At 39.9% G+C, this 19,715-nt stretch overlaps 1 protein-coding gene across 1 annotated transcript in view; it reads left to right on the forward strand.

Moving 5' to 3' along the window:
• Window positions 1–19,715, forward strand: part of dram2b (DNA-damage regulated autophagy modulator 2b) — a 40,944-nt gene that overhangs the window by 3,414 nt on the left and 17,815 nt on the right. Inside the window, exons 2-3 of the mRNA XM_028797050.2 lie at window positions 4,565–4,748; window positions 15,385–15,452. Coding sequence (XP_028652883.1) covers window positions 4,618–4,748; window positions 15,385–15,452 — 199 coding nt within the window. The 5' untranslated portion in view covers window positions 4,565–4,617. The remainder of the gene's footprint in view (window positions 1–4,564; window positions 4,749–15,384; window positions 15,453–19,715) is intronic.

Here is a 19,715-nt window from a genome sequence, read left to right on the forward strand (position 1 = left end):
TCCTCGTTTCTCGGTGCTAAGATTGCACGTATATTCATTTTTTTATGTTGATAACCCTTTGTGATGAAATTCTTCAATAAAACTTGGACAAAATACGTCTTCTTTAATTGGTAACTTAAAGTGAGGAAAACGTTAAAATGTATAAGAGCTGTGAGCGCAGGAAGTGTGTCTGACAAAAGCATTCACACAAATGAGAGTTGAGAGGACCGTGGTCTTGTTTGAAAATGTTTGGGAGAAGGGTGTGACTTGAAAAAATCTCAAGGCAAAAGTCTTGTTTCGTGGGACTTGAAAAAAGTCTCTTTTCCAAAAAGTCTCATCTCCGAAAAGTCTCGTCGCGTTGAAGGATTTTTTTATATAGTAGAGAGATGTTATTCTGTCTGGTGTAACTTTGAATATTGTTGTATTGGTAAAGAAATGGGAGTGATTTTACATCTAATGTTTTCTGAAGATATGCAAAAATGTTAAACCAAAGATGGCCCAAGTTCGGAACATTCCTAAAACATGACCCAGTGAGAAAGAAACTTGATACCATCATTCACAATTTGAATCCAGTCCTGGATGTATTTAATGTAGTCTTAGCTAAGTTGTACAGTATGTGAGCAATGTATGATTTTTCACCTGACGTTTGGCATGCCTTTTGCAGCTTGGGGAAGAATGTATTTTACGAATGGTTAAAATTCATTCCTTATCTGTAATTCTGATTATAAGATCCTTGTCTCATTATCCCCTCAGGTCACTTAAGGTTAAAATGCTTAAAACTGGTTGGTAGAATCTGGAAATATTGCCCTTATTTTAGTTTAAATTAGCCAGTTTCACTTTAGGAACAGATATTGATGGAAGAGGAGGGAAATTAGGTAAGTTACTTCCAATGAATAGTATAGTTTGTATATAGAAAAATAAATGTGTGTTGATGGATGATTATATTTATGGCATAACTGTTCAAAGAACACATAAACTTACTCTGCACAGAGATCCCTAAAGGACTAAACACCTAGTGACCTTCTAAAGTACATTTTCTTTAGGGACAGTAGTGAAATAAAGTAGTCTTGTAGGACATGTCACAGCTAACAAACCATTCTTGTGGAACGCGGAACAGATTGCAGTATGGAAAAGACCATAAAACATATACAGTAGCAACCACCATTAGCAGAAAGTTTTATAAAGCAACTATTCCAGATTCTGCAGTTTTGTAGAGGTATTGGTAAGAAGTTTGTTAAATGTTAACTGCAGCTTTCTTTGAAGCAGTAGTGGGTGTCTTTGTTATGGGCTGATGGTGCATTTCAGCCAGCTTTGTAGGATACGTCTTCAAAACAGATGGAATGATTAATACTTTAAAATATGTACAAATTTTGATTTAGCAGGCTGTACCTTGAGGAGAACAACATTTTTGGCAAAAATGTACTCTTAAAGGCACAATAATGACCTCAAGCACACTGGAAGCACAATTAAGACCTACTTGGAGTGGAAGTCAGCAGATGTGTCATTAAGAGTATTAGATTGCCCTCATCTATGCCCTGACCTCAACATGAACAAAACTCTGTTAGATCACTTGGGGCAAAGAAAAGAATAAAAAGTGACTAGAGTCTAAAGAAGAGTTATGGTAAATCCTGCAAGATAGTTGGATACCACTAGACTGCTTGAAACATGAAATACAGTAGCACTGTACCAAAGAGAATTGCTTCATTTTTACATTATAAAGGAGGCCATATAAAACACAACATTCTTTTTGCTTTTTATTATATCAATATTTACTTGTTTTTATTCTAATGTTATGTAGTATTTAACGAGCAAATTAAAACTTAATGTCCAGGTAACTAATTTTAAAAATGATTTTCTTAGGTATCCTGAGAATATTTCCTCGTAATATTTGAAGTTAAACTTTTTTGCATGTTCATACTAATAAAACCCTAAACAGGACCAGATTTGCTTCCTCTTTTGAACTAGCTATCTGCAGTTAGTGGTGGGATGAGTGGTTAAAGCATTGGACTTTAAACCATTAGGTTTTTGTTTTAGTCTCCAGTGCCAATTCAAATTATAACCCAGTGTACATCAGTTGATCTTTCTGTTCTATAACATAAATATATAGACAGATATCTTGGGGACACACACGATCAAGTAGGGAAATACAGCCATTCCATGACAATTCACACATGTAATAATTAATGTCACCAAACCGTTATTATAATGTGTCCAAGCTTCATGGTGCTTCACGAGGGACAAGCGTTCCTTGTTTTTTCAGCTCCTTTACAGGAATTCGAACAATTAAAAAAAATAGTTTTAAACCATTTCAAATGACAATTCTTCACAGCTATGTTAAAAGAAGTTTATTGCTAATGTCCCTTGTTAGTTAAACTCACCCATTCACTTGATGAACCTGCTTAATTCAAGTCCGGATCATTGGGAAGGCACAGCCAAACGTGGCAGCATCAGATTTAAGGTGGGTTCCAAACCCTTCACTTTTACTGATTGATTGCATTGTGAGAGTCACTATGCCCAGGCCAAAACCCTGGTTTATACAGGTACAGGTATTCTCCACCATTGTCAAAATGTAATCTTTATAAATGTGCATTTGTAACTTGTATGATAAACATTTTGAAATAGTGTCCCTAACCATGTAGTTGTTTATTCTTATGATGTTTTCTAATTAAAACAAGCAACCCTAATAACACCTTTCTCTATCAAGCACAGTCTCAAAAGTTTTTTACAAGAACAGTTAAACAAGAAAATAGTAGAAGAGTGAAATGATAGGGAAAATATAGTAAAGTGAAAGTTGAACCTGTCCCCTGACACTGTGGTAAATCCCCCAGTAGCTTCAGTAGATCATTAAATCGCAGCTGGTGTGCCTTTTTTGTTGCTTCTACCCACCTGTCTATCACTGATACACTGAGAAAAAACAATATTTGCACATGCAAAAAAGAAAGAGGAAGTGTATCATATCACTCAGCAGTGACAAACTGGGACAGAGTCTAAGGGATTTGAATAGTGTGCAGGGTGTACCATCTTGAGTGATTAAGTTTCATTTTACATGAAAGGCAACTTAATTTCTCCATTGATAAAATTTGTTATGCAGAAATAAGAACTCCAATTTTCACCAATTTCTGCATCAGCTTTCTTTGATTTGAAAGCCTTGAGCATCCTGTGACCATCTGGATGTAATTTGAAAATATACCTATTAACTGCAACCTAGAAACAAGAGAACAAGTTTCCATTTGCACTCTTTATTGATTCTGAATGTGCATTCTTTTTAAATGTGGATTCCCCCTGGAAGTAGAAAGTAATATTGTTCTCTAACATGAAGTAAAAAATTAAATTTAAATAATCTTATTATAAATGAGCAGACAAAACTTCATTGTTACTTTTTCATTGAAATTGGTAACATAAATGTATTCAAGTATTTCTTTATACACTGACTCCAGTGCATATTTCATGCTTAACATGCTGTTGTTTTATAATGTGTGCTTTGTGTCCTTTGTAAAATGCTTAGTGATTTTACCTTGTGTTGTGAAAGATCCTAGCTCAGTTACTTTTTGTGTGTATGTTGCATATTCTACTCATATTTGTATTTTGTACTCAAATATCTGTTCTGTATATTGATGTATGATATTCTGAGGAGTGATGTGGTATCCCAATAGTTTCATTGTCAGTCTTTGTCTATGTAGAGTTTGCTTGAGTTCCATTTGTCATTGTAGCCCTAGATACTACAGAGTACATGTTAAGTGTTGGTCAGAAACTATTTTCGCCCTGTCTGAGTGATTATGAATGCATACGTGTGTGCACTTCATTGAGAGTCAATTTCTGCCTTGCAGTCAAGGCTATAAGGACAGCTTCAGACTTTCTGTCACCCAGTAATGCGAAACGTGATCTCACAAAATGAATGATGTGGTGGTGTGAGAGTCATTCAATGGTGTGGAATGGTGCTGTGGTTAAAGCATCTTCATTGCAGTTGTGAAGTCCTGGATTTGCATTATGGTTCAGGTATTTTCAACTGTGGAGTTTGCTCATTCTCCCTTATTCGTGCAGAATTTTCTCTAGGTACATTTGTTCCTTTTCACCTCCCAAAGATGTACACATTTGATTGATTAGTTTTTCTTAATTGGCTCAATGTGAGTGTGAATGTGAATGTCTGTGATCCCTACTATGCAGGTGGTATTGCTCCCATATAATTTTGGAAATGGTTTGGAATATAAATGAATTAATTTGATACTGTAGTCACTCCGTCATCTACACTGTGATTAAATGCTTACAACAAATTTTACTTTTTTACAGCATGATACTTTAAAAACAGATTGCAAGTTTTTGTAGGATATCTCATCAAACATCCAGACATGTGTAACCATGATAGTGAGGGTGAGTGTCCATACAGTTTTTGAAAATTGTGTAAAACCACCACACTGTGAAAATTCCTATAACATAACAAGATTTTAGAGAACAAAGGCCTGCTAAATTTTTCTTTGTTGCCTCTTTTGATAAAAAGCAAAAGTGAAAGCCATGTTTTCCTTTAGGTGGCAAGATTTTGAAACGTACTTAAGAAGTCTTGTGAAAGATTTTTAAATTTTTTTTGCAGGCATCTTGGTGAGTAGTTATTCTAGCAGCTGTTGATGCTGTTTCTATACCCAGATGTGGTGGTTCCAGGAGGGATTGTGCTGTTTGCCAGTGCTGTTGGTAGTATGGTCATCAGCAACATTCATCTTTTCCTACATCACAGCAGTAGTCCTTCGACATGTGGATGTGCTGGTGCCTTATATCAGGTCAGTGTCTTATTTTGGCTTCTTATTGCCATTCGTAATGTATACATATCAGATTCATTAGAATACCAAACTAATTCATTTAATAGCTGGCTTAAGACAGCTACCGATAATTTGTTTAAAAACAACATTCTCAAACCTACTTATTCCAGTAGAGAGTCACAGAGGGCTGGGAAGCAATGCTGGACTGGGGTGGCTGTCCATCACTTATACAGAGAGTGAGTTTGGAATCACCAACTGACCTAACCTGCAGATCTTGGGGCATGTTTGAGGAAAGCACAACAGACACAGGAGATGGTGTGTTTAGACTCCGTATGGTGCAACATCTGGTGCAGGTTTTCAACACATAATGGCTAGTCTATGTGGCGGCAGTGCTATCATCTGTACAATCATGCAGCCCTGTATTTTAAAATGAATTGATTTTTTTGTTTTAGGATGAGTTTTGAAAAAAACAGGAGAAACATGAATTTTTACACTCCTTAATGTGTAGTTTTCTATGCTGTTCGCTTTTAAATCCCCACTCTTTTTGGTCCATGAAACTCCACTTTGCAAATTATCTATATATAACATTCTTGTGGAAATAAAGAGCAGAATAAACATATTGAATATGCATCATTTTGCTCCAAATGAATTTTGACCAAGTGGCTTAGGCGAAAGGTCAGTGTTACATCAAAACTTGTATAATTTGGGTAGCTGTGTTCTGTTCGAATTTTCCAAGTTGTAAATCCAAGTTTCTCGAGTGTTCACATGGTATTTCTGACTCAACAACTTGGATTTATGTCTGAGAGCATGTGAATGCATCAATATGCTAATATACACGTGCTCCGAATGTGAGCCCCCGTGTAAAAGTAATAATGAATTCAGTGGAGGAACAACACTCTGACTAAACAGTGTATGCCAAGAATTTGGTTACACTTAAAGCACTGCTTGCATTCAAGAAGTGTAGTGGCTTGGCCATAAAGTGGCACATCTGTAAGCTTTAGTGGCTGACTCGGCATTTCATTTCGGCACCAGCCGAAGGTCGGTGGAAAGCAGACATCAGCCTATGCAAATCAAAACTGTTGAAATAAGCTGAGGGTTGTGCTCAGTAGGGTCCTTAAAAGCAATGATGTTCACAGAAGAGGACCCTGTGCGACTGTACAAAAAGACGAAAGGGTTAAAAATGGGAGGCAGAGCATGCAGCGGGAGTTGAAAAGGTCAACGAATAACGAACAGAACTGAAAGGAGCAAAAAGTGTGAAGAGAATTGCCACTGATCGTCAGAGCAGAGTAATGATGATTGCTTAAACCCACCACGACACACTTCACAAACCATATGCAACCTATCCCTGTATAATATACCCTTGACCCATTTTGGGTTGCAACCCATAGTTTAAGAAAAACTGCTCTAAACAAAGACTCCAGAGGGCTAGAAAAAAACAAACAAAATCTGCAAGGGTTCCAAGGCCATGAGGCCACTAAGCCCTCAATGGGCATTCCACCTAACATAAATGATCTAAATCAGTTCTCATGGCTTTCAGGCTTCACATGGAAGAATTAGATGATGATGGTCATGTGGACATCTGGCCTTCAACCTATCAATATAGGGACTGCATGGTGCCTTGAGCAGCAGAGAAAGTAGGGGTTAGTATTGCAGAGCCATGATAAAAATGATAATTAAATGCATATACAGAATATCAGGGTTACACTAAGATGAAGCTATGACAAAGCCATGTTAAAATAATGGGTTTTTATCAGTTTTTTTAAAGTGCTCCACCGTATTAGCCTGGCGAATTTCTATCAGTAAGATATACCAGATTGTAGGTGGATAACAGCAGAAGGCTGCCTCACCATTTCATTTAAGTTTAACTCTCAGAATTATAAGAAGGCACTCATTTAAAAATCTAAGGTTACGATTGGAGTGTAAGGTGAGAGGCATTCCGAAATATAGGATGGAATGAGATTATTTAAAGTTTTGTAAACCATAAGCAGTATTTTAAAGTCAATTTAAATGGCACGGATAACCAATGCAGCGACATCAGAACTGAAGAGATGTGCTCTGAGTTTCTTTTCCTAGTTAATATTCTGGCAGCTGCATTCTGCACTAGTTGCAACTGATTGATGTCTTTTTTGGGGGGTCCTGAAAGGAGTGCATTACAGTAATCTAGTCATCTAAAAACAAAAGCGTTAACTAATTTTTCAGCATCTTACAAAGTTATAAGGGATATAACTTTTGCTATATTTCTTAAGTGAAATGCTGTCTGGGTAATCTAATTAAAATGTAATTTAAAATTCAGGTCAGAGTCAATAATTACTCCTAAATTCTTTACCTCTGTCTTGACTTTTAAGCTTAATAGATCAAGTTTATTTCTAATACCCTCCTTATATCAATTTTAGCCAATCACTATGATTTCTTTTTCTCTTTATTTAGTTTGAGAAAATTACTACTCATCCATTCAGAAACACAAGTAAGACATTGGATCAGTGAACCAAGAGAATCGGGCTCATCGGACGCTGTTGATAAATAGAGTTGTGTGCCATCAGCATAGCTGTGGTATCTTACATTATGCCTTGAGTAATCTGATTATCTGACCTAATTGAAGCATGTAGATTGAAAAGAGCAGTAGACCCAGGATAGATCCTTGTGGAACACCATATAGAATATCATGTGTCTTTGAAGTATAATTACCCCAACTAACAAAGAATTTTCTACCTGTTAAGAAAGACTCAAACCAATTTAAGACATTGCCAGAGAGGCCCACCCAGTGCAACATAACTAGCATTTCTTGGCAATGCAGAATTAAAATTGGAGTACCTGAAGAAAAAATATATACATAAATATTTAAATATACAGTGTACACACATGTTTAGTCCAGTAATATGCTGATGGAAAAAAATAACACATAGAAAACCAGAGCTACAGCTAGCATATGTTCCCAGAAAGTTGTCAGTTTGTTTTAGACCCTCTGACCACCATAATAGTTTGTGTAGTGAGTTATTCCAACTTTCCAAGCATAAAAGAGCTCATTTGGTGCACACTTACCCAACAAGGACAGGTGGAACAATGCCTGATCAGGTCATCTTTAAAAATGCCTTAATTCAAAGCTGAAGTCATAGCAAGACAAAGGATACGTGTTTGTACAATAAATTTTTTGTTCAGTCCATAGTGCCTTCAATGTCACAAGAAGCAAGAGAGAGAACCATTGGCTTGCTGTAGGTATCATGTATCATGTACAGTATTGACAGCATTATCACGTGTCAGCACTGATGGTTATGATGGATTTTTATACATTTTATAAAGTTTCAGCGGACTAGCAGGACAAATGACCATCAAACATTTGATTGCCCTTGAGGGGTAACCACACCAGAGCAGGGCAGACACATCAGACTCGTCCATCTGAGAGATTGTTTTAGATCTGCCAGTTGTCCTGCTTCTTAAACTGACAGCAGATGCAATGCCTGTATCAGTGACAGGACAGTGAGGACCAGGCTCCATGCTGCAGGTCTTAGGACAAGACAAATCACCAAAAGCATTATGCTTACACGTCCTAGTTGTCTGACCCTTCAGCACGATGATCCCAGGCCAGATACACAGCTATTCTGAAGAATGAATGCTGGTTGTGCAGGGCTGTCTTGGTATGCTGTCTTTCTTGACCTTAACTCTATATAGCATCTTTGAAATTCTATGGATTGTAACATATGGAGACATGACCCTCTGTCTGATAATTATCAGCAACTCCTTCACAAATGGTATAATTTCCTACATCTACAGATTCAGAGGTCATTTTATTTTTGTGCTAAAGGTATCAGGCAGTGGTAGTTGTAAGAAGTGGTCAAATAAGATGATAAAAGAATGTCTGTTAGAGTTCATTTTTTTTATTGTCTTCCTTTTGTTATTATTGTTGTACATTTTGTTTTAAACCATTTCTCATTTTTTTATTGATATTTCTGTAATGAATTTCGAAATTTCATTCCAACAATGAATGTTCCATTTCTTTTTTGCAATCAGTGTACATACTGTTCACATTTAACTGTTGGAGCACAAGCAGATTAAGCTTGTTGCTCAGGGACACAGAGCGAGTTAGAGCTGTGAGTTGAATTGGCAACCTTGTGATTTATAGTCTGAAGGTCTGGACTCTACTGTACACTGGCACAATAGATTGAGTTTCCAATGCACTCTTGGCCCTCAGTTCAAAAGATTTCTCTGCTGTTTCCTTTAATAGTACATTAACTTACTTGGGCCAGTGTTTCTGTATTGCACGAGTGTGAGTGGGAATGAATGTAATTGTATGTTTTTTGTGATCAGCTGATATCTCAGGAATAAACAGACACTGGCTCTCAGTAACTCTTTTCCTGACTCTTACTTGGAGAAAGCTGGTAAAGACAATGGCTCAGGATAATATGTGCAGTATTACATGAAGTGCTTGTTTTGTTTTTACTCAAATCATAACACTTTATGATTCTATTCACAAAGGGCAAGTGTAGATGGAAATTTTCCCCTTTAGTTAAAAAAAGATGATCTACGTACTGGCTATTGTGTAAGTGGGCTGTGAGCTTAATCTGATATCTCCAGCATGGTGTGAGGCATATGATCGGTGATCATGGGATCTTATGTTCAGTGTGCGTTTCTGTCTTTTTCTTTTTCTCATAATTGGGTTATTTAATTAGGCAAGTCATTTCTTCATTTCTGACCATCAGAAAAATATTCAGTGGGAGGCTCTGAGTCAGAACAAAAAAAAAAACCTGGGCAGCTTCCTGTTAACAAGTTCCCTCTTGAGACAGCACGTGGTGTTTTAGCATGCCTTTGTGGTCAGCCCTGCATGCTGCATGTGTGATGATGCAGGCGAAGACAAAACACAAAATTAAAATAGGAAATACAAATACATTTAACCATTACTCCATAAACGAAAAAGTGTTTATCTTCTTCGATGACCAGTTTGAATAAAGACTTCCACTTTTATAGAAAAAGCCTTTATTCATTCAGACCTATTGTGTATGAATCACTTCTGTAACTTATCACAGATTTTATGACTAGATGTTTTACACTGGAGATGAAAGTAGTGAAAGTAATAAAGCATTTGAAGTACAAATTCATGTTTAATTTCTTTTACATTTTTTTTTTTCACTGACATTGTTTACCTTTCACCCTTCTTTTTGAAATGAACACTAGGCTAAGAGACAGGCCACATTTTATTTTCTTTATTTATAACAAGCAGAATGGCTGTGCAGTAGTTAGCAGTGCTGCGTTACAGTTTCAGGGGTCCTGAGTTTCACTCCTGGTCAATGCATGTTCCATTATTTGCTGAATCTTAACAGGTTGTAATGGCCGACCCCTTACCCAGCCGGAAGCTACACTTCCAAGACCTGTGACCTGGATAAACTACTGAGGCTAATCTATAAATACCAAGCCGTACCTCTAACAACTAAAATTTTCCCCACAATCGACGGTTTAAACATAAGCACACAAAAGCACATATGTAAAAAATAGGTGGATAAATATATTAAATGAAACAATAACAAAAAATGCAAATTTCACACGTAGAAAATAAGTATATATATATATATATAGATATGTATATCCCTCCACCAAACTAACAATGTGACAACACCATATATACAATAACAAACCCTCCCTTGTCCCAGTAACATATAACAAGCACAAAACACAAATAACAATGAATAAATACGGAAAATGCCAATGATAGTGAACTTGAGTCTGAGTATACAACTGTCCTGAATACGGATGACTGGTCAACAGATAAGTGATGTGTTTGAATTTCCCGGAAAAAATGGAGCAACCTCACCATGAATCCTCGGCGTGCGGTGGATGATGTAGTCCAACCCCGGGGTCTCTGGCGATAAGGAATCGAAGTAAATCCGGCGGAATGAAAAACAAACCGGTTACAAAAGCGTCATGTGGAAAACAGCAGGTAAAGTTGATTCGTTGTCGTGAAAATGTAATCTCCTTCTTCCTCCCCTCCCCTCCCCTCTCTGTTCTCTCCTGATTGTTTATATAGTAATGAGCCGGATGTAATGGATTGATTATAAACAGGTGCTTTCCATCTTGGGGCTGCAGTCTCTTTCCATCATCTCCCCCCTGTATTTACGGGGACAGCATTCACTGACGCACACATTATAAACAGCAAACGGGACGATGGAAACAAAACGCACTCAGTACAAACATTGAAAAACACTATTACCAGTATGTAGCCCTGCTACATTCCCCTCCTCCCCAACCTTGGACAAGGGAGGGCCGAAGTACGGCTTGAGATTGGCCACATGAATAGTGTCTAGCTTGGAGTTAGTGCCAATACCCCTTTGAATCTGGAAATTAACTGGACCTGTTTGAGAAATGATTTGGGCTGGACCTAACCATTTAAGCGCTAGCTTGGCGGAGAACCTTTTGCAGGCATCCAAGAGATGGTGAGCTCTAATCCAGACCAAATCACCCGGCTGAAATTGCGCTTCATTACGCTGGGCATTATACAACTTGGCATGTCTGGATGTCGAACTCACCAACCTCTGTTGGATTCCTCGAGCTTAAATAAATTATTGTAACTGGTGGTTTCTGGACTAGGGGCTCTGGGAAGGAGTCTGTCAAGCAGGCCCTTCAGCTGTCTGCCCAGCGCAACCAAAGCAGGTGTCTCACCTGTGTCTTCATGCACAGCGGGGTTCAGGGCAAACCGGAGCTCGGGGAACCATTTATACCAATCCTGATGGTGCTCACCCATATAGGATGCTATCATGTTCTTCAGGGTCCGGTTCACTCGCTCTGTCATGTTGGCCTGGGGATGGCAAGCTGTTGTCAGGCTTTTCTTCACTCCCCAGGCTGTATAAAGTTCATCCAATACAGAGCTCGTGAACTGCGGACCCTGGTCTGAAACGATGTTCTTCGACACCCCCCAGAGGGTGAGGATTTTGTTCTTCAGGGTGTGAGCATATCTTGTTGGTCTTAGCATCCGTTAATGCAAACAGCTCCACCCACTTCAAAAAATAATCAATCACCACCATCAGGACGGTTTTCCTCGAGCTGGTAACAGGAAAGGGCCCCATCAGGTCGACTCCCAAAGTCTCCCCCAGTCCATCAGCGATTGTCGATTGTAAAAATCCTGCCGGTTTACCAAATGGGTTTTTGAGCTGCTGGCAGGTTAAGCACTTCTTCACGTGGTGGCAAACGTCTTTCCAGACAGACGGCCACCACGCAACCCCCAGGATCTTCAATAAAGTTTTTGTCCTTCCAAGGTGACCACCTAAAGGACTGTCGTGATGATATTTCAGGAAGTCAGGGATGAGCTCTTCTGGGACCACTAGTTGGTGTTGTAGACCAGGGATAGGCAACGTCGGTCCTGGAGTGCCACAGTATGTGCAGGTTTTTGTTCCAACCCAGTTCCTTAACGAGAACTCAATTATTGCTGATGAAGCACATATTGCTTAAGTGACATTTTAATGCTTCATTTTAGTGGTCTCGCTTGTTAAGGTTCTCCAACCTTAATTGCTTATTTCAATCTTAAACTGCTGCATTCAGTGTTTTAATTGCTCGTTATTAGCAATAAGATGTAAAAGACAAAGCAGCCAGCAGTTCTCCAGCTAGCTTTTTTCCAATTACATCTGTGTGTGTTCATCATGCACGGTTTGATTTAATAAAACACTTAATAGAAAAATGTGACAGACTGAAAATGATCTGTTTTAGGCTTCAAATCATTTGGATGATATCCTTGGAAAGGAAAAAAATCTACGATATAAAAGCCTTACATTGCACAGACTAACAAGCCATAAAATTAAATAAGGTCTGAGATTGGCAATGATTGGTTTCTAATTAAGCAATTGGGTTGGAATGAAAACCTGTAGCCACTGCGGCTCACCAGGACCGACATTGCCTACCCCTGTTTTACATCTTATTGCTAATAAGGAGCAATTAAAACACTGAATGCAGCAGTTTAAGATTGAAATAAGCAATTAAGGTTGGAGAACCTTAACAAGCGAGACCACTAAAATGAAGCATTAAAATGTCACTTAAGCAATATGTGCTTCATCAGCAATAATTGAGTTCTCATTAAGGAACTGGGTTGGAACAAAAACCTGCACATACTGTGGCACTCCAGGACCGACATTGCCTACCCCTGTTGTAGACCACCAAGGGAGGATGGAGTGGTCCTGTACAGAACCCCCTGGAGGTCCACGAAGTGTACCCGGTCAGTATGCTGCTGCTCCAGTCCCTCCCTCATGTTCTGGCAGAATGGACTGGTGGCTTGTGTTTGAGCCAGGTTTTGAAGGCTTCTTGGCAGAGGGAGGACCATCTTTTTTGCCTCTGCCAAACACACCATCCCCGGTGGCTCTGACGCCCTGGACAGAGCATCAGGCACGATATTGCCACAGCCCTTCTGATAGGTCACCTTGAAAGTAATGTTCTGGAGGCGGAGTACCCACCTGCTTAGACGGGAGGAGGTCTTCGGGTGATTAAATACCCAGGTCAGAGCGTGATGGTCTGTGTACACTTCAAACTCAACCCCCTCCAGATAGTGTCTCCATTTTTCCACAGCCCATATGACGGCCAAACATTCTTTTTCAGCCGTCGAATAATTCAGCTCAGCGCCGTGCAATGCTCGAGAGACGTACGCGATGACATGTTCAGCCTAGTGGATTTTCTGAGTGAGCACAGCGCCAAGCCCTAAGTTGCTGGCATCAGTTTGTACCTGGAAAGTGAGCTGCGGATCTGGCTGAGCCAGAACAAGGCGGCTTTTGAAGATGGCTTTTTAGTTGCTCGACCGTGTCCTGGCACTCCGTTGTCCATTCCTACGGGACATGTTTTTTCCTTAAATAGTTCAAGGGAGCCGCTATATCAGCCATCCTGGGCATGAACTTGTGATACCACCCCACTAACCCAAGGAAACGTTGTAAAGATTTCAAATCCGTGGGCGTGGGGTAGTCCCGGATGGCTAAGGTCTTCTCGGGGTCTACAGCGACCCCCTCTGATGAAAGAATGTGCCCGAGGAAGCAGATGTGGGGTTGAAAGAAGGTACATTTCTTAGTGTTCAGCGTGAGGTGCGCTTGATGAAATCATTGGAAGATGGCGTCCAAGTCCTGGAGATGTTGTTTAATAGAAGGGGAGTAAACAATGACATCATCGATGTTAACAAAGCAGATCTTGCCTATCAACCCCCTCAGCCGCTGGAAGGTGGCCCCAGCATTTTTAAGCCCAAAAGGCATGACTTTGAATTGGAACAAGCCTTCGGGGGTGATGACTGCCATCTTCTTCTTACTCCCCTCGTCCATCGGCACCTGCCAGTAGCCACTGCGGAGGTCCAATGTGCTGAAAACTGCAGCTCCATGCAGTAACTCCAGAATCTCATGAACCAGGGCATGGGATATGCGTCCAGGCTTGTCTTTCCGTTAACTCCCTGTAGTCCACACAGAAATGATATGTGTCATCAGTTTTCTTCACGAGGACTACAGGGGACACCCAGGAGGAGGAAGATGGTTCGATTATTCCCTCGGTGAGCATTCAATCAAGATGTTCTTTAATTATACCCTTCTTTAGTGGAGAAACGCGGTAGGCTCAGTGCCTTACTGGAATTTCGTCTGAGGTGTGGATCACGTGGGTAACCCCACGGGCGACTCCTAATTTTTCAGTCCACACCTCAGCTCATTTCTTCAGCACCGGCCTCACCTTTTCGGGCTGTTCCTCCACAGGGGCTCTCGCCGAGGTTCTTGCGTCGGTCCATCAAGTTGATTCGTTGTCGTCAAAATGTAATCTCCTTCTTTCTCCCCTCCCCTCTCTGTTCTGTCCTGATTGTTTATATAGTAATGAGCCGGATGTAATGGATTGATTATAAACAGGTGCTGTCCATCTTGGGGCTGCAGTCTCTTTCCATCATCCGTCCCCCCTGTATTTACGGGGACAACATTCACTGACGCATACATTATAATCAGCAAACGGGACGATGGAAACAAAACACACTCAGTACAAACATTGAAAAAACACTATTACTACTATGTAGCCCGCTACAATGATGATGAACTGTGTTTGGGAAGGAGTATTTTTGATTTCACAGGGTTGTGTAGTGGACTAAGAGCAGTTGGAGAATAGATGGCTGTATCATCATTGTGATTAGACTAGTAACATTTATTCTGGAATGATGCTAGTTGTATGTTTTATAATATTCTCTTTTCTTCATTCATTGGTCAAGAGCACTGTCTTCAGTCTAAAAGCTTGTTCACATGTGAACACATTTCCTGTTAATGCACTGCTCTGGTTTTCTGGAAGTATTTATTAAGCAATATTTTTGCAAAAATCCATGTTTTTTGTCTGTTGTGAAATGACTGGATGTGTGGATTATGTGACATGATTAATGTGAAATTTTTTCAGACATTTTATTAATGTTTGTTGTGGTGCTGCTGATGTGTGTTCTTTAGGAAGGTTTAGTATCACCGTTTTCCATGAAAACATGAAAGTAAAAATTTTTCTTTTCCATCGCTACAAATCACATGGGGTCAGTAAGATATTAAAAAATTTCTTTTTGATATGGTGTTTATTTAAAGAGACATGTAAATCATTGAAAAAGCATTTATCTTTCAAAATTAAAATGCTTCAGTAAGACCAACATAAGGAGATACTGCCAGAACATACATATGCAAAACTATTATTTTTTTATTTTTTGCAGTGATACTGGCACAACTCCACCCGAAAGATGTCTTTTTGGAATTATGCTGAACATCTCATCATTCTTAGGTATGTGACTAAACTGATGATGTTACATATTATGAAAACTTGGGAGCTATTTCTGTAGATATGTAGGCCTATACAATGTTTGTATGTGTGTGCTCTGACCACCATGGTAAAATCCCACACCACAACCATTAAATAATTTTTATTTAAATTATCTGTTTTTTTCTGTTTCAGTCAAGGACAATTACAGCAGTACCTTTTATGCTTTCTCATTGTCACAACATACTTTTATAAAGAGTCTTACAAAATGTTTTAGTCAGTCTTTCTCTTCCTTATTGTCCTAATTCACATTTTAGACACACTGTACCCTTTCTTTAGGGTGGAGTCCTTCCTACTGCTACAGCTGGATGAGAATTACTAGACCATCTTCCAGTTCTTTTTTTTCCCACTATCTCTGGTCACGCAGGTCTCACTGGATGTGCCCTTGAGTTGGATGGTTCTGTGACCCTAATTGATTCTCAGTCTGACTTCCAGTCTTTTGATGAGAAACAGTGAGTAGATGCTGTGACGCATTCAGAGCTCCTGTACTCATGCCCCTCTATTCATATGTACAGTATCTCACAAAAGTGAGTACACCCCTCACATTTTTGTAAATATTTTATTATATCTTTTCATTGGACAACACTAAATATATGACACTTTGATACAGTGTAAAGTAGTCGGTGTACAGCTTGTATAACAGTGTAAATTTGCTCTCCCCTCAAAATAACTCAACACACAGCCATTAATGTCTAAACCGCTGGCAGCAAAAGTGAGTACACCCCTAAGTGAAAAATGTCCAAATTGTGCCCAATTAGCCATTTTCCCTCCCCGGTGTCATGTGACCCGTTAGTGTTACAAGGTCTCAGGTGTGAATGGGAAGCAGGTGTGTTAAATTTGGTGTTATCACTCTCACACTCTCTCATACTGGTCACTGGAAGTTCAACATGGCACCTCATGGCAAAGAACTCTCTGGGGATCTGAAAAAAAAATTGTTGCTTTACATAAAGATGGCCTAAGCTATAAGAAGATTGCCAACACCCTGAAACTGAGCTGCAGCATGGTGGCCAAGACCATACAGCGGTTTAACAGGACAGGTTTCACTCAGAACAGGCCTCGCCATGGTTGACCAAAGAAGTTGAGTGCACATGCTCAGCATCATATCCAGAGGTTGTCTTTTGAAAATAGATGTACGAGTGCTGCCAGCATTGCTGCAGAGGTTGAAGGGGTGGGGGGGTCAGCGTGTCAGTGCTCAGACCATATGCTGCACACTGCATCGAATTGGTCTGCATGGCTGGCGTCCCAGAAGGAAAGCTCTTCTAAAGATGATGCACAAGAAAGCCCGCAAATAGTTTGCTGAAGACAAGCAGACTAAAGACATGGATTACTGTACTGTGGTCTGATGAGACCAAGATAAACTTACTTGGTTCTGATGGTGTCAAGTGTGTGTGGTGGCAACCAGGTGAGGAGTACAAAGACAAGTGTGTCTTGCCTACAGTCAAGCATGGTGGTGGGAGTGTCATGGTTTGGGGCTGCATGAGTGCTGCCGGCACTGGGGAGCTACAGTTCATTGAGGGAACCATGAATGCCAACATGTACTGTGACATACTGAAGCAGAGCATGATCCCCTCCCTTCGGAAACTGGGCCGCAGGGCAGTATTCCAACATGATAACAACCCCAAAAACACCTCCAAGACGACCACTGCCTTGCTAAAGAAACTGAGGGTAAAGGTGCTGGACTGGCCAAACATGTCTCCAGACCTAAACCCTATTGAGCATCTGTGGGGCATCCTCAAATGGAAGGTGGAGGAGCACAAGGTCTCTAACATCCACCAGCTCCGTGATGTCGTCATGGAGGAGTGGAAGAGGATTCCAGTGGCAACCTGTGAAGCTCTAGTGAACTCCATGCCCAAGAGAGTTAAGGCAGTGCTGGAAAATAATGGTGGCCACACAAAATATTGACACTTTGGGCACAATTTGGACATTTTTCACTTAGGGGTGTACTCACTTTTGCTGCCAGCGGTTTAGACATTAATGGCTGTGTATTGAGTTATTTTGAGGGGACAGCAGATTTACAATGTTATACAAGCTGTACACTGACTACATTGTATCAAAGTGTCATACCTTCAGTGTTATCCCATGAAAAGATATAAAATATTTACAAAAATGTGAGGGGTTTACTCACTTTTGTGAGATACTGTATATACAGTATACTGTATATATATTGCAAGAGAACAGGCAGACTACTGTAAAGAGTTGGGGCTCCACCCTGTGACCCCATTAAAAAAAAAAACATGCAATAATTGCAGAGACGTCTTCCCAGACAAGAGTTCCCGACAGGAAGAGGTGAGTCTAGGTTGGATGGAGGCCGGAGGTGATGTCAGTGGTGATATAGGCATAAATCTTCCAGTCTGCAGAGGAAGAGAAAAGGGATTATGACACAGCCCCAGCCCCTGGAACATATATATACAGAGAGAGAGTGGTAGGATTTCCTATAAACTTCTAAAGAGATCAATAGTATCTTAAAACTGCACTTTGTACTGTGTAAGTTAAAATGAATGAGTAATGGTCATGGGAAGAACATGAAGTGGCAAATAACAAAAACACTGATGGCGGAGAGTAATTTTCACCTTCAGATATCTCAGTTGCTCCCATAACATGTCCCTTTCCCATTTTTTATATTGTTTTTGGCATGTTTTCCTCTCTGCCAATTTATGCTTTTACCCCAGCTTACCTGTTGAGTTTAGTGTTCTGGCATGGAGCGACTTTTACAGCCCTGGAAAGGCTTTCTTTAGGACAGCCCCCAAATTACTTTGGTGGACTGGAATGCCCCTACACGTACATAGTTCCAAAAGCACCAGGGCATAGTGCTTTCCGATAGCTTGTGGAAATTCTTTTTGCAGAACTCAATAGTTTTCTAAACATCTTAAGTAAGAACCTCTGATACCCCCAAGTGACTCTGCTTCCTCCTCTATTCAAATTTTTTATAGGGACAAAATACCTTGAATATAGTGATAGAACAAAAGCAACACTTACTGTTGGACTGAAATTTCAGCATTCTTTTTTTTTAAATTACAATTAACAAATGAAAACACAGAAGAAGAAAGAAAAGAAAGCAGTGCAATAGCAAAAACTATAGAAAGTTATGCATCTACCACTTGCAGCCATCACTTACAGGCTGCCTAGCATGCAGTTAATGGGAACAGATAACAGGATGGAACTGTGAATTTGATTGTTGGCAGCCTGCTGTTTCAAACTCCATGGCAACAATGTAAATAGATGAAAACTAAGAAAACTGGAGTCAGGAAAGGGTGGTGACACTGGTGCAGTAACAAAAAGAGAAAGGGATTTTATTCCCACACATTAGCTTAAAGAAAGTAGTAAATAATAAATATGGTTAGTACAGTGTTTTAAAATAGAGTAGGGATGGAGAGTATTACACTATAAATGCTTTGTGTGTGTTTTCTTCCTGCTGCTCCAGTTTATCTCCAGCATCACTGAAAATGTGTAGGTTAGGTTAATTAGCAATTCCAAATTAATCTCTGCATAGTGGTGCCCTTTCCAGGAATTCTGATGCTTTGTACCCATTGCTGCTGGAATAGTCTCCACATCATGAATTGGAATAAACATGTTTAAGAATATTATAACAATACAATATAATGTACAGTAATCCCTCGCTATATCGTGCTTCGACTTTCGCGGCTTCACTCTATCGTGGATTTTATATGTAAGCATACTTAAATATATATCGTGGATTTTTTGCTGGTTTGTGGATTTCAGTGAACAATGGGTCTTTTAATTTCTGGTACATGCTTCCTCAGTTGGTTTGCCCAGTTGATTTCATACAAGGGATGCTATTGGCAGATGGCTGAGAAGCTACCCAATCAGAGCACCTATTACGTATTAAATAAAACTCCTCAAATATATTGTGAGCAGGGGGGCTGTTCGCACCCCTAGAGGATACGGACGCTCCTCAAAAAACACTGAAAGACTTCCTTCACATTGCTCTCTTCCTTGTGGCTGCTTTGTCGCGCGATATGCTTCCCGCAGGGTGCTTCGCATACTTAAAAGCTCAAACAGCACCTATTGATTTTTGATTGTTTGCTTTTCTCTGTCTCTCTCTCTCTTGTTCTGACATTCTCTGCTCCTGACGGAGGGGGTGTGAGCAGGGGGGCTGGCTGTTCGCACTCCTAGAGGATTGAACAGTTTCTTTTTCTTCGGTTTTCTTGAATACAAGCACACTTGTTTTGTTATACCTTTTCTGAAAGTGTTTATTAAGTATTCATA

The sequence above is a fragment of the Erpetoichthys calabaricus genome, chromosome 3 (genome assembly GCF_900747795.2).
Source record: "Erpetoichthys calabaricus chromosome 3, fErpCal1.3, whole genome shotgun sequence".
Taxonomy (NCBI): Eukaryota; Metazoa; Chordata; class Cladistia; order Polypteriformes; family Polypteridae; genus Erpetoichthys; species Erpetoichthys calabaricus.